Source organism: Nomascus leucogenys, chromosome 22a (assembly GCF_006542625.1).
Source record: "Nomascus leucogenys isolate Asia chromosome 22a, Asia_NLE_v1, whole genome shotgun sequence".
NCBI classification, from domain to species: domain Eukaryota; kingdom Metazoa; phylum Chordata; class Mammalia; order Primates; family Hylobatidae; genus Nomascus; species Nomascus leucogenys.
Genome location: NC_044402.1, coordinates 100,134,516 through 100,159,212, shown reverse-complemented (window position 1 = coordinate 100,159,212; position 24,697 = coordinate 100,134,516). Strand labels below are relative to the sequence as shown.

The 24,697-nt window shown below is 40.2% G+C and overlaps 1 protein-coding gene across 3 annotated transcripts in view; it reads left to right on the top strand.

The window, feature by feature from the left end:
• FTCDNL1 (formiminotransferase cyclodeaminase N-terminal like) overlaps positions 1 to 24,697 on the top strand; it is an 89,185-nt gene that overhangs the window by 5,969 nt on the left and 58,519 nt on the right. Inside the window, exon 4 of one of the 3 annotated variants that reach the window (XM_030803665.1) lies at positions 636 to 788. The exons of the other annotated variants lie outside the window; for them this stretch is intronic. Coding sequence (XP_030659525.1) covers positions 636 to 788 — 153 coding nt within the window. The remainder of the gene's footprint in view (positions 1 to 635; positions 789 to 24,697) is intronic. 3 annotated transcript variants of the gene reach the window in all.

Here is a 24,697-nt window from a genome sequence, read left to right as displayed (position 1 = left end):
AAACTCTTAGGTATCTATAATATGCATTTAGCTATAATAATTCAGTGGAAAATATAATTAGTGGATAAGAGCAAAACTAAAATAAGTAAGCTTTAAAAAATTTATGTGAAAAAAAAATTTATGTGTTTGGGCACAGTGGCTCATGCCTATAGTTTCAGCACTTTGGGAGGCCAAGGTGGGAGGATTGCCTGATGCCAGGAGTTTGAGACCAGCCTGGGCAACATAGCAAGACTCAGTCTCTAAAAAATAAAAAATAAAAAAAAATATGTTTGTGTATCTATTTTAATATAATTACTCATAAGGCATTCTGAAAATAAGGAATTTGATTAGATTAATTGGAGACAATTGAAAAAATTTAAACAATTGTAAAAAAAAATCAAATAGTATAAGGCCAATAAATCTTGTATAATTCTCCCACTTTGGGGAGGAAAAAGCTGGAAGAAATGTCAAGTTTTATGACTATTGTGAGGTGGGCTGAGGTAAAAGTTAGATTTTGTATTTTTCATTATTTTGGACAAAAAATCTTCTATACAGATTACAAAAGAAAAGCAACTAGTGGACCAACAAAATGATAGCTTTTTCTTTAGATGCAGTTGAAAGCTTAATGATTGTTTTTCACAATTTTGCACTTTTAGGCAGTTCTGTTCTGGCTGCCTGCCTAGAGGCCTTCCAGGGTATCGATATGGAAGTTCAAGAGGGAATCCACCCTTGCCTGGGAGCAGTGGACCTGATTCCAGTTTACCCTCTCTCTGGTGTCACAGTGGAAGAGTGTGGAGTGGCGGCCAGAAGTAAGAGAAAGTTTGGGGTTATGTGTTCTTTCTTACTGGAAACCATTTTTACAAACTGAAATACCTTGTGAGAATCAAATCACTCCCCAACCCCTGGGAAAAGTTGATCTTGAAGAACTGTATCAACAATACACTGTGTGTTTGTGACACACCCCTCCACTTCCTACCCCATGACATCATGGTACACCAAATGTTGTGGGATATGGCAAAAAAAAAGAAATCAATAATTTTATCCCTTACAAATTCACAGTAGATCCTGAGGAAACAATAATAGTTTCTAATAAGTCCTTTAGGCTCTTCAGGGCAGAACAATGGTGTGTTTTGCCTATCTGTGTCCTATTTTCTTGAGCAGGGGTAATGATGAGGTCGAAAATCCACTTAAATGTTAACTCTTACCCCTTTTTCCTCCAACTTTTTTTTTTCTTTAGAGCTGAACTGTCACTTGCATGATTCCAGCCCCAGGGGTAAAGTTAATTTGGAAAAATTTGAGCTATGTCACTTGAGGTGTTTTTGAATTAGGCAAATTGAGAGAAAAGAAAGACCTTTTGCCTGGACTGTCTAACTGTACCACGGTTAATTACAAGATGCAGAGGCTTATAATCTTCGGGGGAAAATAGCTGCCTTAGGATAATTGCATTCTTTTCTGTATGACCTCAGAAATCCCTCCATGATGTTGCCTCATTTTTAATTAATGGTGAATCGTCTAACATTTGGGATGTAGATTTGGACTTTAGCTGAGATACATTAAGCACCAGAAATAGGAAATTAGACTTGCTTCCAAAGGAGTACCTCACTACTTATGCTGCATTTTATGTGACCTGACAGTTGAAGGGTTATTTCCGAGGGAAATCTTGACCCCAGACTTGCTTTATGTTTTATCCAAGAAAGAGTTAAAATTCAGCATGGGGGTGTGGGGAAATATGTTCCACACAAAAATGAAGAGTTCAGAATTGTCCAGACCAGAATAATGATTTTAATTATCTTCAAAACAATTATGGACAATTACACTAAATCTCAAATTAGCTAGTACATGAAGTTCTTCATTACATCAGGACTGGTCCACCCCAGATGTTCATCCTGTGTAGGAGACAGTTGAGAATCAGTGAGTCTGGACACAGGATTTCTCCCTTCCCTTGCCCTTTGCTTCATTGGCAGCTACTGTACCTCATGATTTAAACATGGACATTTCTAATTAAATGAGAGCTCAGCTGCATTCTTGAATTAATTTATAACATTTGATTTGAAATGTAATAGCTTCAATCTTCATCTGATTAAAAACAGTCCTATACTGTACATGGTTACTATTTTGATGCTCCAACATGCAGTTTTTATTTTTACATTCCCTTTTCTACACAGCTGTTCATCTAATATCATCCAAATTTTTTTAAGTTTGTTTTTTGTAACAGCATGCTCAGGCATTCTTATGAGGCAGAAGTATTCGCATTCTAGGATCCCGCTGTTCTTAGAACAGTGAAAGGATGTTTTTCCCTAGAATAAGGCTTTCCCAGAGAAATCAGCTTTAACATAATAATCAGCTAACTTTCTCTGGACAAAGGGCAATAAATAGCATCCCAGTGACATAAAAGAGTTGATACTGATATGTGTAATTTATGTATATTTTGTATGCAAAAATGCTGAATAACATATTTCAGAACTTTTTAATATCAGCTATAAGTTTGCTTATAGCTTCAGGAAGAGGTTCTTTTTTTTTTTTTTTTTTTTTGAGACGGAGTTTCGCTCTTGTTGCCCAGGCTGGAGTGCAATGGCGCGATCTCGGCTCACCGCAACCTCTGCCTCCCGGGTTCAAGTGATTCTCCTGCCTCAGCCTTCCTGAGTAGCTAGGATTACAGGCATGCGCCACCACGCCCGACTAATTTTGTATGTTTAGTAGAGATAGGGTTTCTCCATGTTGGTCAGGCTGGTCTCGAACCCCCGACCTCAGGTGATCCACCTGCCTCGGCCTCCCAAAGTGCTGGGATTACAGGCATGAGCCACTGTGCCCAGCCAGGAAGAGGTTCTTCAGGTGGGTCCAGGAAGAGCTTCTTAAGGTGGGTCCAAAGTTGGTATTCAGAGGATTTATAAATAACTGTTAACAATTTTTGCAAGTTTTTATGCATATGCATTGTGTATATATACATAGAGACATACACTCACACATAATTTTGCATATCATTTTAGTTTGAGGACTTTTAGAATAACAGGAACAGTGATGCAGAGGCCTAGAGGTGAGGGCAGCCTGAACTTGAGCACCTGCAAAGGACTTCATTATGGCTGCGTGGAACTTAGAGGTGGAGTGGGATGGGAAAGACATTCCTGGGAATGTTATGAAATGAAGCTCAAGAGGTAATCAGAGGCCAGATTATGAAGTTTTATTTTTTTTTAATTTTTTGAGATGGAGTCTCGCTCTGTCACCCAGGCTGGAGTACAGTGGCGCAATCTCGGCTCACTGCAACCTCTGCCTCCCAGACTCAAGTGATTCTCATGCCTCAGCCTCCCAAGTAGCTGGGACTACAGGTGTGCACTGCCATACCCAGCTAATTTTTTTTTTTTTTGTATTTTTAGTAGAAATGGGGTTTTGGCACATTAGCCAGGCTAGTCTTAAACTCCTGACCTCAAGCAATCTATTGTCTCGGCCTCCCAAAGTTCTGGGATTACAGGCATGAGCTACTGCACTTGGCTAGATTATGAAGTTTTAGATGTTAGGTTGAAGTGTTCAAATCTTGTGCTAAAGGTAGTGAGTGGTAACCACTGAAGTGTTTTAAGCAAGAAATTATATGATTGGCTTTCAGTTTTAGAAAGATCGCTCTGCCTGCATGATAGAGAATGGACAGGAAGCAGGCTGACCAGTTTGGAAGGATGATATTGGCCTAAGAGAATAGAGAATGGACAGATTCCATGGGCTGTTGCTGGTGAGGGACAGAGCAGTGGTGTGATATGTTATAACTTAAAATGACAGAAGAAAGGAGGTTTGAGGGAAAGAGCATGAATACATTTTTTTACATGCTGTCATTTGACAGCATGTAAAAGGTTGGCAGAGGTAAAATAATAATAATGTTCTAAATGATTCATTGTGAACAATGTTTACATAGGTATAATAATGTAACCACTAACTATTGGCCCAAATTTTGATATAAATATATTGAGAGGATGGTTGGTTATACAGTTTAGAGCTTAGGTGAGATGTAGATCTAGTCTGTATTTATTTAAAGCTTACAGGTTTTTTTCCCAATATTTTGGACATTGGTATTTATTTATTTATTTATTTATTTTTTGAGACAGAGTCTCGCTGTGTCACCCAGGCTGGAGTGCAGTGCACGATCTCGGTTCACTGCAACCCCCGCCTGCTGTGTTCAAGTGATTCTCCTGTCTCAGCCTCCCCAGTAGCTGGGATTACAGGTGTGAGCCACTGCACCCGGCTGGTTTTCATTTTCTATAAAAACTCACAATTGATCTATTAGGCTACATCTCATTTTTATCACTATTAGGTCTCTAAGTTTTTTTTTTATTTTTTAAGACAGGATCTCGCTGTGTTGGCCAGGCTGGAGTGCAGTGGCGTGATCTCAGCTCACTGCAACCTCTGCCTCTCTGGTTCAAACAATCTTCCCACCTCAGCCTCCTGAGTAGCTGTGATCACAGGTGCATGCCACCACACCTGGCCCGTTTTTGTATTTTTTATAGAGACAGGGTCTTGTCATGTTGCCCAGGTGGGTCTTGAATTCCTGGGCTTAAGCGATCCTCCCACCTCAGCCTCTCAAAGTACTGGGATTACAGGCATGAGCTACTGCCCCTAGCCAGGTCTCTAAAATTATTTCCTTTCTTCCTTCTCTTTCTTTTTTCTTCCTTCCTTCCCTCTCTTTCTTTTTGTTTTTATCAAAATGATACAGGCGTGTAGCTAAAAATCACATACTATAGAGGGGTTTATTCTAAAAATTCTAAGTACCTATCTAACCCCCTTTACCTCCTACCATACACACACTTCAATTTCCTTCTCCTCAGAGCCAGCCAAGTACTTTCTACTCTTTTACCTTATTGATTTAACTCTAGATATCGAAATATCACACATACACTGGTATGTCTTGGTCTTTCAGTTTTAGGCATTATCTATTGACTTCTCACTGCGGAATATGAAAATTTAGCTTCCCCTTACCCCACCTCCCATCTCTAACACACACACACACACACACACACACACACACACACACACACACAAACACAGACACATGCCACTCACACTTCCCAATCTTCCAACCTCTCAATGTATTTATATCAAAATTTGGGTCAATCGTTAGTGGTTACATTATTATAACTATGTAAACATTGTTCACAATGAATCATTTAGAACATTATTATTATTTTACCTTTTCTGTGTAACTTTATACTTTTGCTGGAGTTGGTCATTATCTTTTTGATAATTTGTTTGCTTAGTGTTTTATATACTTACCACTGGTTTAGCTCCAAATTCTCTGTCAATAGTTACATCTCTCCATGCGTTCAGATAGAACACTTCATACATTCATTGAGGGTTCTATCAATTCCAGCTTCTTAAATAAGTATCTTTTAGAATTCTCTGACCTGTTGCAGTTAGGACTAGCTGCCCTCAGTGTGTTGAGGATAACTGTCTTCATAGGATCTCCCTCAGCCATCATCATGACTTTCATCTTTCTCCATGTTGGATGCCCTGGTCCTCAACCTGAATCCCATGTCTTCTCTTTCCCTTTTTTTACTTTCTTGGTTTATGGTGTCGTTTTGGTGGAACACATCCTTTAGTAGCTTTCTGAAAAAAAATGAAGTACATTGTTGACCCTTTGCATGTCAGAAAGTGCCATTATTCTACCTTCACACTGAATTGTTAGTTTGTCTTGCTATAGAATTCCAGGTTAGAAATAACTTTAAAGATGTTGTATCACTGAGTTCTTGTTTCCACATTGCTATTGAGACTTCTGAAACAATTATGACTCCTTATTTTTTGTATGTGACCTTTCATTTCTCTCTGGAGGCTTGTGAGGTCTTTGCTTGGTTCCCAGTGTTCTGAAATTTCCCTGAAGTGCTTTTGTATGGGTCTGTTTCCATCCATTATGCTGGATACTTGGTGAATCCTTTTATTCTTTGAAACTGTTGTCCATCAGTGCGGGACAATTCTTTTGAATTATTCCATTGTTGATTTCTTCCATTTTCTCAGTTCTTTCTAAAAGCCCCATTATTTGGAGATTAGAACTCTTTTACTGGTCCTCTACATTTACTTTCTTTCTTATTTTCCATCACTCTATTTTTATAACACTTTCTGGCAAATTTCGTCTACTTGCTATCCCAGCCTTCCATAAGTTTTTATGGCTTCTATATTAATTTCCAAGTGCTTTCATTTACACTGTAAATGTTCCTTTTATTTTACTTTTCAAGAAAACATCCTGGTTTTATTTCATGAACGTATCATTAATGGATCATTTCGGTTTCTTCTTCCTGTATAGTCTCCCCTCACCTTGTCCCTTCACCCTGTTGCTTTTGCCTGTTTTTTTTTTTTTAAAGGCTTTCCTTAGATGTTTGATAATGCTGGGTTGGCTGCTTATTCTGAGTGGATGCTAGAAGGCTGAATGGACACTCTGAGTATGCAGGTGGTGTTTGTCCGCTGTAGGCTGACATGGCTGGGTCGTTTCTTTGGGGAACTTATACTTCAGTATTTTTTTGATCTTTCCTCTTGAGCTGTTCAAGTTTCCCAGAGAAGGACCTTCCAGTGTCCAGCCTGGAGTGGAGACACCACTACCAGTGTTTTAGAAGCTGAGTTGCACAAAAGGGCTGAAAAAATCTCAACGTTTAGATTGTCAATATAAATGTTCTTTTAATTCCTCTCTTTTCGTTACTCACCCCAGCCCTCAGCTGTGTCCATATTCCCCAGCCCAGACACCTTGTGTTTTACCTCTTACATATCCTGCCAGGGTGTGGCAGGGCAGGTGCCTGTCTGTGTGAATTAGGGATGGGCTCTGACCGCTGCTGAACCCGACTTCCCACCCATCTTCCGGTTTTGAGCTTCCCCTTTGCCTTCCCTCCCAAAGTGGGGCAGCTGGTTCTGTCCACTATCAGGCGTCTGTGGGATGCATCAGGCGCTTCTCTACTGCTCCGCTTGCTGCCTTGAGTCTGCCGAATCACCTCCTCCTCACACGTTTTCTCTGCAGCGTCTAGTGCGATTGCCTCCTCTTTCTTTCTGTTTGTTTGAGTTAATGCTTGGGAAAAAAATTTCTTTACCATTGTTTCTTCTTGGGGTTTTTGGAAGAAATGAAAGTAAACATATGGATCCACATTTTCATGTTTTCCTGGAAGTCCCTACTTCTCTTGGCGATTTTAAATCATCTTGGATCTTTCAGGAACAATGCATTCACCTCACTTGGAATCATTGGTAAATTTTCAGGAGCATTCTTCTTTTGTCTGACTTCTACTCAGTATTGAAGATATTTAGTCTGATGTTCTGGACTTCTATCAAGTTTCTATAGACATTTTCTCTGCAGGATACTGTGGACCCTGATGCTTCTTGTATGTGTTCCACGTCTTCCTGACTCCGTGTTTTCACATGCTGGACTCAGTGTCTCTGTAACATGACCCTGTTGCCTGTTCACACACAAACTTTCATGAGAAGGATTGAGTGATGATAGAGGGGAGGGGTCAGCACAGAAGATTCTTAGGCAAATTCTCCCAATGCCTCGACAGTGAAAATAGGCTTACCTAACATGTAGGCTCGTAATATTCAGCTTCAAGAGTCTAGACCATAGTTAATGAATTTTATAAATGATATGGAAACTTGCTTTTTGTTTCATGTCATTGATCAAATGAATGTTTGCACAATGCCATATCAACTAAGGTCATTATTTAGAGAACTAGAAAGATAAATGCTAGCCATGTAAGTTACATGAATAAACAAATAGCTCTGGCGTGATTGATTCTTATTGTTTTGATTTTTAAAAAAATACATAAAACATTAAGGACTTTGGGCCGGGCGCGGTGGCTCACACCTGTAATCCCAGCACTTTGGGAGGCCGAGGCGGGTGGATCACGAGGTCAGGAGATCGAGACCATCCTGGCTAACACGGTGAAACCACGTCTCTACTAAAAATATAAAAAATTAGCCGGGCTTGGGAGGTTGAGGCAGGAGAATCGCTTGAACCCGGAAGGCAGAGGTTGCAGTGAGCCAAGATCGTGCCACTGCACTCCAGCCTGGGCGACGGAGAGAGACTCTGTCTCAAAAAAAAAAAAAAAACATTAAGGACTTTGATCAGAATGATCAGCCTTGTAGATTTTTTTCTATTATTCTTATGACTTGGAGGATGTGTGCCATGACACATTCACACAGCGTCAACACTCCCATGGTAGTCTTGAGACCCTTTGATTACCTTATTACAGATTGTCAAAACATGGGCTGATCTGGCAAATCAGGAACAACTTTTCACTTTAAGAATTTCTACTCTGATTCTCCAGTTGCTATGGAGATTGTCTCATAAGACAGTGTTGGATTTGGTTGAGATCAGTCAATTTAGATGCTGGGTTCTGATATAGTTCTAACCACCATCAACACTACCCTCATTGCCATAGCATAAAAACAATAGTCGATTTTACAAATGTGTGTAAACATATTTAGGGCATAGCATTTAGTTGGAGAATTACAGGAATATTGCCACCATAGAAAAATCTGCGAAAACAAGGGATTGTGCATTGGGAAAGTACTTAAAATATTAAGATTGATTTCCAGTGACTTTAGTACATTTTAACTATGAAGGAGAGTTACCAGGTTGCTCATAAATGCATGTTGCCACAGGCTGAATAAATGCAAGAGGAGTCTACCAACCACTGTAAAACAGAGGTACTAATGAAGAAGGAAAGGCCAAATGGGAGAACTGGGATAAACAAACTTAATCTTCCATGACCAGCAGTTATGGATGAACCCAGCCATACTTGAAAAAGCTGAACTCTTTTCTCTTACTGTGGCTCTGCTACAACCTGCAGTGCAAGTGAGCAAGCAAGTTAACCCCATCGGGCAACACTTGACCTGTGGGGGACCAGAGCTGGTAGATAAATGCTTGCCTCTTTTGTCCCTGAGATGGACAATTCTGAGGCCCATCTCAGCAGGATTGAGTCCCAATTGCTCACAGCTTGATACCATACCCTGATATTGGCTTTTACTCCTTCCCTGTATCACTTCTTTTTTTTTTGAAACAGGGTTTGCTCTGTCACCCAGGCTGAGTGCAGTGGCACAACTGTGGCTCACTGTAGCCTTGACCTTCCAGACTCAAGTGATCTTGCCACCTCCGCCTCCCGAATAGCTGGAACTACAGGCATGTACCACCATGCCTGCTTAATTTTTGTAGGATGGGGTCTCCCTGTGTTGCCCAGGCTGGTTTCAAACTCCTGGGCTCAAGGGATCTGCCCACCATGGCTGGCCCCCTGTCTCACTCTTGATATAAAAGCAATAGGGTTTATTGAGATATTGACAAGTGGCTGGGAGTGGTGGCTCATGCTTATAATCCCAGCACTTTGGGAGGCCAAGGTGGGAGGATTGCTTGAGCCAGGAGTTCAAGACCAGCCTGGGCAACATAGGGAGACTTTGTCTCTACAAAGAATAAAAATAAAAAACATTATCTGGGTGTGGTAGTGTGTGCCTGTAGTCTTAGTTACTTGGGAAGCTGAGATGGGAGGATCCCTTGAGCCCAGGAGGTTGAGGCTGCAGTGAGCCATGATGTGCTACTTGTACTCCAGCCTGGGCAACAGAGCGAGACCCTATCTCAAACACAAAACAAACAGAAAAAGAAATATCAACAAGAATAAATGTCTTATAAGAACACAAAACAAACAGAAAAAGAAATATCAACAAGAATAAATGTCTTATAAGAATCTCCTAATTGGAACAAATGAGGGGTTACATGAAATCCATGCTGCCTGACTATACACTTCTTGTAATTGTTTCCCAATCTAGAAGCCACAGGTGAGATTTACAGTTAAAAACTAGGAGCCCCCTCCCCAGCCAACCACTTCACCTAGGTAAAAGGTCTCTTAAGACACTCAGTGTTAAATCAGGAGTCATTGTGGGAGACATCAAACATTCACCCCTTACTAACAAAGGGAGCCCTGGGGAGCCTCAAAGTTGAGGGGTTTTAGGTTTTCTGATTTTCAGTAGATATCTACAACACTCAGAGTTTGGTATTTTATACGATTGCTGATGGTGTTTTAGAGATTGTGGATCTAGTTAGGGTTTATAACAGGTGACTGAATAATAGGCCCTGGTATTTTTGAGCCTAGGCCCCGTAACTGTGGAGATGTTTTTCCTGAATCCCTTTTCCTTTTATCTTTCCTTCCTAGCTTTTATAGTGGCTTCCAGTGTCAAGGCCACTAGGATTAGAAAACTCTGAAGAAATGATACAATGATGTTAATAACGTTGATGGGCTTGTAGATTAAGTGCAAGTCTCTCCACACCGTCATGCACCCACCAACCCATCCACCTGTTCTCTATTGGTAGAGTAAGAATGTGCTTCTCAGGAGACTCACAGCCTGCAATAATAATGACAACAATGTATTACGATATTACAATAATTATAGCATCATTAATTATCTTTTATTATGTGACTATTAAAGTTACATAGGTTGAATAATTCATTCTCCAACTTTAATTACCTAAACGTATGTAGTAAGATAATATTTTGAGATACTAATTGTTGTGCTTTTCTTTTCCCCATAGCCTGCGCGGGACTGTCTGAGTTACCTACCTTGAGGGGATTATAGGATTGTTATAGTGACAATGCAGAAGTAACAGTGTTCATGTTTGATTTATTTATTTATTTTAGAGACAGGAACTTGCCTGTTGCCCAGGCTGGAGTGCAGTGGTGCAATCCTAGCTCACTGCAGCCTTGACCCCCTGGGCTCAAGTGATTCTCCTGCTTCAGACTACTGAATAGCTTGGACTACAGGCATGTATCACCATGTCCAGCTAATCTTTAAGTTTATTTTTTGTAGAGACAGGGTCTTGCTTTGTTGCCCAGGCTGGTCTGGAACTCCTGGCCTCAAGTGATCCTCCTGCCTTGGCTTCCTAAAGCTCTGGGATTATAGGCATGAGCCACCACACAGCCAGAATTTTTGGCAGTCGAAAGCAGAGGCTTTGGGAAAGCAGTACACAAAGTTTATATAGCATAGCAACGAAATTAGAAAGAGAGTAGAGAAAGAAGAAGGTCACTTCACTCCCTCCCCTCAGGGAAATAAGAGTATTCGGGTGGGTTTAAGAGGAGAGCATGACAAATAATACACGTCTTCTTTTCCCACATTTGGAACCAGCCCCACAGAAGAGAAAGGCAGATGAGAAATGGAGATGCTACAATAACTTTATTACTGATAAAACTAGTATTGGCGACTGGGCCTACCCTACCAGAGAATTAGACTAACCCAGCCAGTCACAGGCAGTACCGGGCAGCCAAGGCCTGAGGTTGGACAGCTTTATGGCAAGGAGGAGTGGCCTGGAATGTGTGTTTCCTGCTGAAAACCAGCTCCTAAGAAGGAAGAGGGAGGCAGGGTGGGCCTGTGCACATCCAGTTTCTCTCCCAAACTTCCCATCAGAGGATGAAAGTTAGGAGGGAGCGAGGCTGGTGTTTTAGTTTACTAGGGCTGCAGTAACAAAATATTACAGTCTGGGTGGCTTAAACCACAGAGATTTATGGTATCACAATCCTGGAGGCAAGAAGTCCGCGATCAGGGTGGCAGCAGGGTTGGTTCCTTCTGAGGGGTGTGTCCCATCTTGGCTTGCACTTGACCTTCTTCATGGTCACGTGGCATTCTTTCTGTATATTGTCTGTGTCCCAGTCTCCCCTTTTTATGAGGACCCCAGTCATATTGGATTAGGGACCCAACCTATTGTAGTATGACCTCATCTTAACTCATTACATCTGCAATGACCCTATTCCAGAATAAGGTCATATTCCGAGGTACTGGGAGCCAGGACTTCAACATATGCATTTTTGGAGAACGCAGTTCAGCCTGTAACAGACAGCAAGATGAGCAGAGGTCTCTCCATGTGGAAGAAAACATCAGTAATGAGCAGAAAGCATTTTTCTCCAAAACATAGTTGAAAGAGGTTGGAGAAGGGTGTGTGGAAATGGTCGTTATCTGAAAGGTGGGGATATGAAAAGGGGGAGGGCAGGACTTGACTCCTTTGGGGGGCAAATGGTGAGAGGTAGTGCCAGCTTTGAGATCACTGAGAGATTTTTGTGTGTTGTCTGTGGCCAGCAGCCAAGAAGAGGCTTGAGAGCTGAACACACACAAGGAAAGCAAAGTAACTCATGCAAAGCATTTGTTTGCCCTTTTGAGGAACACCAAATAGGTGGAAGAGCCAAGTTAACTCTTTGTTACTGTGGGGAGTAGGCTTAATGCTGAAGGCTATTTATACATTGCTGATATGTTATCCAGCAGAAGGATTCTTGGCCATCCCCAAGGCTTCGCCATGACCCATCTGAACTACTCTTTGGGGAACCTTTAGCATCTCTATAGCTTCTCTGAAAGAGAGTGAGAGGTCCTTAACAAGCAGGGAGCAATATATGCAAGTGAAAGGTCAATACTGATTCCACCCACTCAGGATGTATATGTATAGATCTGCCTGTCAGTCTCTGATGAGCGTGAACTAACCAATAACATCACATTCCACTGTGGTTAGACAGGGAAGCAAGATGGGAAGTGGGCAGGATAAGAATTTGAAACTGGACACATTGGCTCATGCCTGTAATCCCAGCACTTTGGGAGGTCGAGGGAGGTGGATTGCTTGAGCTCAGGCGTTCCAGACCAGCTTGGGCAACACTGTGAGACTTCATCTTTACAAAAAATTTTAAAAAAATTAGCCAGGCGTGGTGCTGTGTACTTCTCATCTCAGCTACTTGGGAGGCTGAGATGGGAGGATTGCTTGAGTCTGGAAGGCAAGGCTGCAGTGAGCTGTGATGGTGCCACTGGACTCCAGCCTGGGAAACAGAGCAAGAGCCTGTCTTGAAAAAAAAAAAATTGAGGAACTGAACAATCTTAGTTCAAATCCCACATCTGCTACTTGTTTGCCAACTGGCTTGAGAAAATTTTTTAGTCTCTTCTTTTTCGGTCTCTAAGAGTTTTTGTATCTGTAAAATGGGAGAATAATATCATCCTATCAGGATGGTTATGATAATTGATGACTGTGTAAAGCCCCAGGTCCTCTGCCTCCTACTGGCTGTCATTATTTTTAGTGATTCTCCATTGCCTTGTGGAGGGGGTACAGAGTAGTTGGAGCCCAGGAGAGTCCCTTTCACCATAGAGTGGATCCCCCTTTTCTGCTTTATGTAGCAAGATTCCAAATAAGTTACCTTCTGAGAAAAGGGATTGTACAGCAAGATGTTAGAAAATCACTTGAGCAAGAGATGTCTGAAGTGCTTTCAGCTCTGAAATTTAAGTTCTATAGCAAACAGCTTCTCCTTTGTCAGTTCTCCGTTTGCAAAATGATATTCAGTACCTATTTCAGAGAAATATTATGAAAATAAATGGAGAGGTGTTTGTGAACATCCAGACAGTCTTGGAGTGCCTGTTATGTTTCCATTTCCTATAGTAAATGCTATTGTGACTTTTAGAGAAGTATAACAAAGTACCTTCCACCAACAAAACTGAGGCCATGAAATCTGTGTGTGAAGCCATTAGAAGGCACCACAGGACACAATAAAATGAGTTATGGAGTACAGTATAAGTTAAATATGTTAGGCCACTCAGGAAAGTATAATTCTTTAAATGAATTATATCACATCTGCACAAAGTGGCAAATATATCAGCATATGCCCTACAAAGGAATAATAAGCTTCTGTATACATATCTCTATGAAACTATATGTTATATGCAAGGAAATAACCTTCTTGGATTATTGGTTATGAAATATATATGTAAAATATGCCCCAAACTCCTGATATACTGTATACTTTCATGAATACTTATATCTGTATCTCCATGAAATTGTATGGTATTTTAAGAGTTTGAGGTCACATTATTTTTCTGTTTATAGGGAGGAAAGTAGATAGGTCCAATTTTTTCATTCCACAGCTAGAAAGCAGACTTTGACACATTAAGAAACTCACTTGTAGTTTTTTCTATCAAGACAGTAATAGAACAAAGAATCTTCACAAACATTTATTTATTAGACCTTGCCTGATTTTTTAAAATTAATTCTCTGTTTCAAAATTTCGAGTACTACAGTTAAGGTTAAAATTCACCTCTGATCACTACTCTTATTCCTGGTTCTCTGAATGTCCCCCTGCCAAGTTATGGTAAGAGTATAGCATGTCCCAAATCCAGAATTTTCTACATGCTTTACTTACATACATGTATAAACCAATAAATCCAATATAGTATTGCTTGCATATGTTTGTATTAGAAATGCTCTTATACTATAATTTTTTCATTCAGCAAGATAGCTTAGAAATATATCCATGGTATTACATATAGTTCTATTTCATTCTACCTGCTTTATAATTATCATAATATGAATATAACACATTTTGTCTGTTCTCCTGTTTGTGGACATTCAGATTGTTTCTTGTTTTTCCTAGATCAAATAATGCAATGATGAACATTCTTGGATAGTCTCTCTTGTGCACAAATGCAAAGCTTTTCCTAGAGCAAATACAAAGGAATGGAATTGTTAGGTTAAAACATTTAAAAATGTTTTTTCCAGATTAATTTTACATGAAAATCAATTAAGTGCTTATCCTGACCTCATTTCCATAATAAATAAGTTTTTTCTTTGCATTTTATTTTTTACTGTCATGCCAATAATAAACTGACAACTCAGAGATGCAAGTGAAATTTTTCTTAGCAAGGCCTGTTCATTTGGAGGCATAGATGTTGTTATCAGCCTATCGTGGTTTTTAAGTTTGTCCTTTTGAAATGAAACACGATGGAGTAAACAGTAGCATCCAGTGATGTGCAGTAGTTTTGTTTCTTCCCTTAAATTGTTCTCTGCTACCTCAAGAAAAAACAGGCAACAGAACGTGTCAGTCGAAATGCAATTTAGGAATTGCACTTGATCTCATTTTTCAGCCTGATGTTTCTGCTCTTTCATCATAAAGATCAGCTGCATTTTATTTTTTTCAGTCCCTTAGAATAACATCCAGTTCTAGTCAGCATGTTTAATGTGCTTCTCAATGATGTTCTAGCACAATAAATTTCTGTATCTCGTGCATGTGTACATATGGTAAAAATTTCTTCAAGTTCTAGCCATGTGGGGGAGGAATATTGCGGTCGCTTTGTTAATGCAGTGTTTGTGTTGGAGCGGTTAGGGCCCCGCGCTTTAACTCTCAGCACTGGGCGTAATGAGACGGCTTTGATGGTGGTGTAAGAGTCTAGTGGGATGGTCACAGCTTCACACTTCAAAGCAGAGCATATGGGACGAATACTGGTTAGCTTTGTACTCTTTGGGGATGGTTGGGAGACAATTCTTAACAGCTCTGTTTAATGAAGACATTGGAAAAGAAATGTTCTATCTTTAAAATAATTTTGAATTGCAAAGAGAGAAATTTCCACCACCCCCCTTTCATAGACTAAACTAAGAATAATTTTTCCTAGTCTGCACTTAATTAGAGGCAGTGCAGCATCACACTGCTATACTGTATTTTCAAATGCCACTCTTTTTAAACATACTGTAGCGAGATTAATCGGCCAGTTTTAGTTTATGTGCATGAGTTTAGGCAAAAACTTTCAGGGCTATCTGTCTTATCATCTGAAATTTTGATGACTTCTGGTAGAGAATTTTACCTTCTTCTCATTAAAAAATATGAAAGTAAAAAATCAACTAAATAAAAAAAACTTGGCTATATTAACAGCTATACTAAAACTAGAGGATGCTTGTAAGATTTTAAGTCTAGCACCCAGTTTAATTTTTAGATTTTGAGCTTTTTTTTTTTTCTACTTGATTTGAGTCTCAGGTGATATAGGTTGGAAAATGCTCTTTTTGATTGGTTTGTGCTTAGGGAAAGGTTTGATACTTTTTTGAGTATCATTTGAATCCAGGTTTAAGAATAATAATGAACCATGCGTTTATGCAGTAGGTCACAGAAAAGAGAATTTAACTTTTCCTGGAGGAAAGGGAATGACAGAACTGAGGTCTTTTTTCTAAGTTCTGCATTTTGGCTGGCATCAGAAATATAACAAAACGAATGAGTTATATTCCTTGAGCTGCTGAAATGCAGTTCTGTTTAACAATTCAATTTCAGGTCCATTTATATCAGTAGTCCTAAATTGCTCCTGAAAGAAAGAAAAGCAGAAGGGAAAAGAATGATATTAAATACCACTGTAGACAGATACATTTAATTAAGCAGATTCTTAAGTCCTGAATTCGTGTACTACTTTTACTGTTGTATAGTCTTAATAAAATACTACATTTTAGCCACAATTATGTCTGTTATAGGCTTAGAAAAGACATTTGTGTTATAAAAATGAAGCTTAAACTTCTCATTGCACTGAGAAACATCTAACTGCATCGATTCTCCTGCAAAAAGGAATATAACCAAACTCACAGACGTCTCTAAAGTTAAGCCTGAAAAGAAAGTGCTAGATATTCGTATTTAGAAATGACTAAAAATTATTTTATAGCAAATAAGGTCAGCCAAACATGAAGGTTAAAAAATATATATTTTTAAAAAGCATTTCAGTATTTCCTTAAATCAACCCTTTTAGAATATGACCAGAGAAACTGGAAAGGGCAGAACCACTGACCATAGCAGTGGGAAAAGCTTCTTAAATTGGGGGAAAGAAGTAACCTAAAAAAAAATTGGTCTTTTAATAAAGAGTGATTTTGGAAGCTGCAGTTTTGTTTTGCCTGTTTCAAAACTGCATGATGGCATTATGTTCTTTCTGAACAGGTGATTCATATATATGCCTTGTCTACCAAAGCTGATCAGCATGGATATCCCACAGGTACATGTGGTTTTGACTGCTGTGAATATGACCACTACTCTAAGAACAGAGCATACAGTGTTAACACGACTGTGGAAAATTAATCCCATGGTTTCTCACTAGGAATACAATATGTTCTCGCTGGTGTTGAACTCTCTTCTTGTTTTGTTAGCAGAGTGACTCCTTACTCCCATTTGTTAGTTTAGAATGGACACTGATATTCCAGGTTTGCAGCACCAACATCAACAAAGTGCTTAGGAAGCAAAGTCAGTTCATTCAATTTGATAAACCTTTATTGAGTAACTAGAAGGCACTGCCTTCTGGGATTTTGAAACTCAGAATGGAAAACAAACGCTCAAGTTTATTTAATACAAGTCTATTAGATTTGATACTATCAATAAAAACAAACAAAAGCTGTAGAATATTCTAACACAAGAATGGGAGAAATGAATTCCAGGAGAAGGAGGACACAAATATGAAGCTGGAGTTAATTCAGGAGTTTGGGTTTCCTGGGACTCTTTCACAAGCTTAAGTTTGGTTCCACTGTAGAGGGAAGTGGAACAAACAGCTAAGAGAGCTACAGTAAGCAGTGGCTTTACAGCAAATCTGAACAAAACTATTGCTTTAAATGATAATGCCACTTACTTGAAAACTGATGAGACAGTTTTCCACAGGCTTGAGCTTGAAGTATTCAGAATTATTATCTTCTTTAAGAGGCCAATATGATTGCTTGATGTGGACATTTGAAGTTACAGGGGATGATTTTTATGCAGACTAATTGAGAAAATCAAAATATAAAATCAAAATTAGCCATTTTGAATATACAATTCATATCACAAATAAAATAGCTTGGTAGTAAGTAATTCTCTGACTAAATATGAGATTTTTTTTGAAACACAGGCTGTCTAAATTTGTTTTCCAACAAAATTACAAATACCTACTTACTATAGGCCCTTGGATTGCAGTCATTAGAAACACAAATGTTATTTCCTTGAGTATGAAGAGGGTATTGTACTGTCTTTATTGCTAAATATTATTTTGGCCTTGGTTATCTCTTCATTGTAACGAGAATAATGTAATATTTCATTTTCTTGCTTCATTAGAGAACAAAAATCAAGCTTTATTTCTTCCATGATGAATTTATGTAGATGACAGAATGGAGGAGGAACTGTTAAAATATAGGAGCATTTCTAGTAAGTAGGTACATGCCAGCCTAGGAGTGTATTCAGAACTCAGAATTCAAAACAGTGGCTTAGGCTTGCAAAAGCGAAAGGGAGCTATTTATTGAGTTATGCTCTGTACCAGACATTGGGCTACATGGTTTTCTTAATTTATCCAATCTCTATCCATCCGATGGGGTAGTTTCTTTTTCATTTTTTTCCTTTACTTGCTGTTATTTTTCTCTCCTTGCATCTCCTTCATTTTCCTTTTGTTTTTAGTAAATAATTTTAAAGCAAATTCCGAAGATCACGTTATTTCACTCCTTCATAATTAATATACATCTCTAAGCAATTCGAATATTTTCTTACATAACTGTAATGCCACCATCACACTCAACAAAATGATAATTTGATGATACCATCTAACACCCAGTGTATAATCCAGGCAAATATCTCTTTATAGGGGCCTGTTTGAATCTAGATCTAACATGGCTCATACATCACACTGATTGTTGTATCTCTGAGTCTGTTTTGATCTAGACCAGTCTCCCTGTCCCCCCAAATCCCCCAGTTTTTTCCCTGCCGTTTACTTGTTGCAGAATCTGAGTCAGTTATCCTATAGAATTTCCACATTCTGGATCTGTTTGCTTCCTTAAGGTGTCATTTAATTTGTGTCTTTATCTCTCACATTTCCTGTAAACTCTGTTAGCTCCAGAGGCCTGATTAGTTGAAGTTTAATTTTTTGGCAGGAATTCTTCAAAGGTGGGCTGTGTGCTTCACACTGCATCACACCAGGAGGCTGCAGTGCCTGGGTGTCTCACTTCTGGTGATACAAACATCAGCTGCCTTTGATGTTGTGAAGTTCCTAATTGACTTTTCAGGAGGGTTTCATCCATTCATAATCTTTGCCTAAAACAATCATATTTTTAGGTGCTGCAAAATTGTGATTTTCTAATTCTATCATCACTTCCACATTTATTAGTTGGATTTTTTTCTATTAAAATTTTTTTCTCATCAGTTTGGACTATCTAGCTACCCTAAAATACTGTTCATGCAGGAAGGACAGGATAAATGCTTATTATTATTTATTGTTTTTTGAGACGGAGTCTTGCTCTGTCACCCAGGCTGAAGTGCAATGGTGCAATCTCGGCTCACTGCAACCTCCGCCTCCTGTGTTCAAGTGATTCTCCTGCCTCAGCCTCCAAGTAGCTGGGATTATAGGTGCCCGCCACCACACCCAGCTAATTTTTGTATTTTTAGTAGAAATGGGGTTTCACCATGTTGGCCAGGCTGGTCTTGACCTGTCGACCTCAGGTGATCCACCTGCTTTAGCCTCCCAAACTGCTGGGATTATGGGCGTAAGCCACCGCGCCCAACCTATTCTTTTTTTTGACTGAGAAACTTCTAGATAAGGAATTGGTGATTTAGAGAAAGCTTTTTTTTTTCTTTCTTTCTTTTCCATTTTACAGATAGAGAGGTTAAGACTCAGAAATGTAAAGTAAATTGTTCAAGATTAAATAGCTATTAAGGAGCAGAAATGGTATTCAATCCTATACTTTCTGGACTTAAAAACATATGTTGTTTCCACTAAATTAAAGTGGTACCCCTGTAAATTAAAGTGGTACCCCAGTAAATTAAAGGGCACCCCTGCCCTTGAATCTCCAATTGCAGACAGCTGGGGGTTGCTACCACAAATATCTCCCAGTGCTTTGCCCTTTAGGAACCAGATTAAAGAATTTCCTTTGTAAGCATTCTGCCTATATAAACTTAGGCAGTGCTCCAGAACTGTAGCTCCAAATGGAGGTGCTGGCCTGGGTGGGCAAAGAGCTGGGCAGGGCCAGGAAACATGTATTTAGCAGGACAGGCTTTTGGGCATCACAGTTTGTGCTTTTAGGCTACTGCAGCAGCCCAAATGTGAGTTACACTAAGTTATGGCTGGAGCACATACATGTGACCAGAACAATTTGGAGAGTTGTCAGAATTTAGTTCTAACCTTTCCTAAATATTCTCCCATTTCTCTTGCCGCCTCCTCAACCATTGTAGATTTGAGGGGAGAATTTAGCTCACTGCCTGTGTTAGTCCATTTGCATTGCTATGAATGAATACTCCAGACCTGGTAATCTATAAAGAAAAGAGGTTTATTTGGCTCATCGTTCTGCAGGCTGTACAAGCATGACACCAGCATCTACTGGACTTCTGGTAAAGGCTTAGGAAGCTCTTACTCATAGCTGTAAGGCAAAGGGGGAACAGGTGTGTCACATGGTGAGTGAGGGAGCAAGAGAGATGCTGGCTCCTTAAACAACCAGCTCTTGTGTGAACTCATAAAATAAGAACTTACTCATTACCATGGGAGGGCACCAAGCCACTCATGAAGGATGTGCTACTATGACTTAAAGTCCTCCCATTAGGCCCCACCTTCAACACTGGGGATCACATTTCAACATGAGATTCGGAGGGGACAAACATCCCAACTGTATCACTACCTAAACATTATCTTGCAATTCCTAAACTTCAGTTGACTGTATCCCTGGCTTCTAGCCCCACCCCACTTCAGGAGCTGTGGACCTTTAGTACTGGCTTACCTTGCTCATTGTGACTTTATTGCATTATTTTACAAATTAAAGGTTTGTGGCAACCCTGCATCAAGTGAGTCCATTGGTGCCATTTTTCCAACAGTGTGTGTTCACTTTGTGTCTCTGTCACATTTTGGTAATTTTCACAATATTTCAAACCTTTTCATTACTATTATATCTTTTTTTTCTTTTTCTTTTTCTTTTTTTTTTTTTTGAGACAGGGTCTTGCTCTGTCACCCGGGCTGGAGTGCAGTGGCATGATCATGGCTCACTGCAGCCTTGGTCTCCCAGGCTGAAACAATCCTCTGATCTCAGCCTCCCAAGTAGCTGGCACCACAAGTGTGTGCCACCATGCCAGGCTAATTTTTGTATTTCTTGTAAAGATGGGGTTTCACCATGATGCCCAGGTTGGTCTCTAACTCCTGAGCTCAGGCAATCTGCCTGCCTCAGCCTCCCAAAGTGCTGGGATTACAGGCATGAGCCATCATGCCCAGCCACTATTATGTCTCTTATGGTGATCTGCGATCAGTGATCTTTGATGTTTGGGGTGCCATGAACCACAACCACATAAGAGATAACTGATAAATGTTGTGTATTCCAACTGCTTTATCGACTGGCTGTTCCCCCATCTCTCTTCCTTTCCTTGGGTTTCCCTATTTACTGAGACACAATAGTATTGAAATTAGGCCAATTAATAACCCAACAATGGCCTTTAAGTGTTCAAGTGAAAGGAAGAGTCTCACATCTTTTATTATAAATAAAAAGCTAGAAATGATTAAACTTAGTGAAGAAGGCATGTTGAAAGCTGAGACAGGTCAATAGCTAGGCCTCTTGTGTCAGTTGGCCAAGTTGTGAATGCAAAGGATAAGTTCTTAAAGGAAAATAAAAGTGCTACTACAGTGAACACATGAATGATATGAAAGCAACACAGCTTTATTGCTGATATGAAGAAAGTTTTAGTGGTCTGGATAGAAGATCAAACCAGCCATAACATTTCCTTAAGCCAAAGCCTAATCCAAAGAAAGGCCGTAGCTCTTCCTTTATTCTGTGAAGGGTGAGATAGCTGATGATGCTATGGAAGAGAAGTTGGAATCTAGTAGAGGTTGGTTCATGAGATTGAAGGAACGAAGCTCCCTCCATAACATAAAAGTGCAAGGTAAGGCAGCAAGTGCTGATGTAGAAGCTGCAGCAAGTTACCTGGAGCCTGGTATCTTGCTGGAGCCTGGTATCTTGCTGGAGCCTGGTATCTCTAGCTAAGAGCAAGGATGAAGGTAGGATGGCCATGGTGGCCATTCCTGTAATTCCAGCACTTTGGGAGACTGAGGTGGGAGGATTGCTTGAGCCCAGGAGTTTGAGACCAGCCTGGGCAATATAGTGAGACTCTGTCTCTACAAAAATTTAAAAAAAAAGGATGAAGGTGGCTACACTAAACAGATTTTCAGTGTTGATGAAAACAGCATTCTGTTGGAAGAAGAGGCCATCTAGGAGTTTCACAGCTAGAGAGAAGTCAATGCCTGGCTTCAAAGAACAGGCTGATTCTCTTGTTAGGGGCAAATGCAACTGATGACTTTAAGTCGAAGTCAAATGCTTATTTACCATTCTGAAAATCCAAGGGCCTTTAGGAATTGTACTAAATCTACTCTGTCTGTGCCCTATAAATGCAGTAACAAAGCCTGGATGACAGCACATCTGTTTACAGCATGGTTTACTGAATATCTTAAGCCCACTGTTGATACCTACTGCTCAGAAAAAAATATTCCTTTCAGAATATTCCTGCCCATTGACAATGCACCTTGCCAGCCAAGAGCTCTGATGAAGATGTACAAGGAGATTAATGTTGTTTTCATGCCTGCTAACACAGCATCCATTCTGCGGCCCGTGGATCAAGGAGTAATTTTGACTTTCACATCTTATTATTTGAGAAATACATTTTGTAAGGCTACAGCTGCCATAGATAATGATTCCTCTGATGGATCTGGAAAAAGTAAATTGAAAACCTTGTGGAAAGGATTTGCCATTCTAGATGCCATTAAGAACATTCATGATTCTTGGAGGGAAGTCAAAGTATCAACATTAAGAGGAGTTTGGAAGAAGTTGATTCCAACCCTCACGGGTGACTTTAAGACTTTAGTGGAGGAAGTCACTGCAGCTGTGGTGGAAATAGCAAGAAAACTAAAATTAGAAGTAGAACCTGAAGATGTGACTGAATTGCTGAAATCTCATCATAAAAGTTGAATGGAGCCCAGCAAGGTGGCTCACGCCTGTAATCCCAGCACTTCGGGAGGCTGCAGCTGGCAGATCACTTGAGGCCAGGAGTTCAAGACCAACCTGGCCAACATAGTGAAACCCATCTCTGCTAAAAATACAAAAATTAGCTGGGAGTGGTGGCACACACCTGCAATCTCAGCTACATGGGAGGCTGAGGCATGAGAATCGCTTGAACCCAGGAGGCAGATGTTGCAGTGAGCCTACATCATGCCAGTGCACTCCAGCCTGGGTGACAGAGCAAGATGCTGTCTCCAAAACAAACAAAAAAACCCAACAACTAGAATGGAAGAGGAGTTGCTTCTTATGGATGAAGCAAAAAAAGAAGTTTCTTGATGTGGAATCTACTCCTGGTGATGATGCTATGGACACTGTTGAAATGACAACACAAGATTTAGAATATTACATAAACTGAATTGATAAAGCAGCATCAGAGTTTGAGAGTATTGTTTCCAATATTGAAAGAAGTTTTACTGCGGGTAAAATACTATCAAACAGCATCACATGCTACAGAGAAATTTTCGTGAAAGGAAAAGCCAATTGATGCAGTAAACTTCACTGTGGTCTTATTTTAACAAATTACCACAGCCACTCCAGCCTTCAGCAGCCATCAGCCTGATCAGTCAGCAACCATCAAGATCAAGGCAAGAATGTCCACCAGCAAAAAGATGATGACTTGCTGAAGCCTTAGCATTTTTTAGCAATAAAGTTTTTGGTTTTTTTTGAGGCAGGGTCTAGCTCTGTCACCAAGGCTGGAGTACAGTGGCATGATCTCAGCTCATTGCAGCCTTGACCTTCCAGGCTCAAGTGATCCTCCCACCTCACCCTTTTCAGTAGCTGGGACTACAGGCATATGCCACCACACCCAGGTAATTTTGTTTATTTTTTGTAGAGATGGTGTCTCACTATGTTGCCCAGGCTGGTCTCAAACTCCTGATCTCAAGCAATCCTCCCTCCTCAGCCTCCCTAAGTGGCCACTGCACCTGGCCAATAAAGTATTTTTAAATTAAGGTATATATATTGGTTTCTGCAGACATAATGCTATTAAACACTTACGAGATTACAGTATAATATAAACATAACTTTTATATGCACTGGGAAACCAAAAAATTTATGTGACTTGCTTCATTGTGATATTTGCCAGCAATATTTGCTTTATTGCTGTGGTCTGGAATCAAATCCACAATATCTCTGAGATATGCCTGTACCTTAAAGTAGTGTTAATGAAACAGAAATCATTAGGGCTAAAATAAACTTGGGAGATTTTCTTGGCTTTATGGTATCTACGATACTAGGGACTTCTAATGCTGGAGTCCCTACCTGACTCAGAGAAAGAACATTTCCCAGGCTGGGCGTGATGGCTCACGCCTCTAATCCCAGCACTTTGGGAGGCTGAGGCAGGCAGATCACTTGAGGTCAGAAGTTCGAGACCAGCCTGGCCAACATGGTGAAACTCTGTTTACTAAAAATACAAAAATTAACCAGGTATGGTAGTGGGTTCCTGTAATCCCAGCTACTTTGGAGGCTGAGGCAGGAGAATCCCTTGAACTCAGGAGGCTGAGGTTGCAGTGAGCCAAGATCATGCACTGCAGCCTGGGCGACAGCGTGAAACTCCATCTCAAAAAACAAACAAAAAACCAGGCTGGGCATGGTGGCTTATGCCTGTAATCCCAGCCCTTTGGGAGGCCGAGGAGGTCAGATCACGAGGTCAGGAGTTCAAGACCAGCCTGGCCAGCATGGTGAAACCCTGTCTCTACTAAAAATAAAAATAAAAATAAAAAATTAGCCAGGTATGGTGGCACGTGCCTGTAATCCAAGCTACTTGGGGGGCTGAGGCAGGAGAATTGCTTGAACCGAGGAAGCGGAGTTTGCAGTGAGCCAAGATCTCACCACTACACTCCAGCCTGGGCAACAGAGCGAGACTCCATCTCAAAAAACAAACAAACAACCACCAAAACCAAAACATTTCCCAAGACTTTTTACACCCAGTGGTACCCA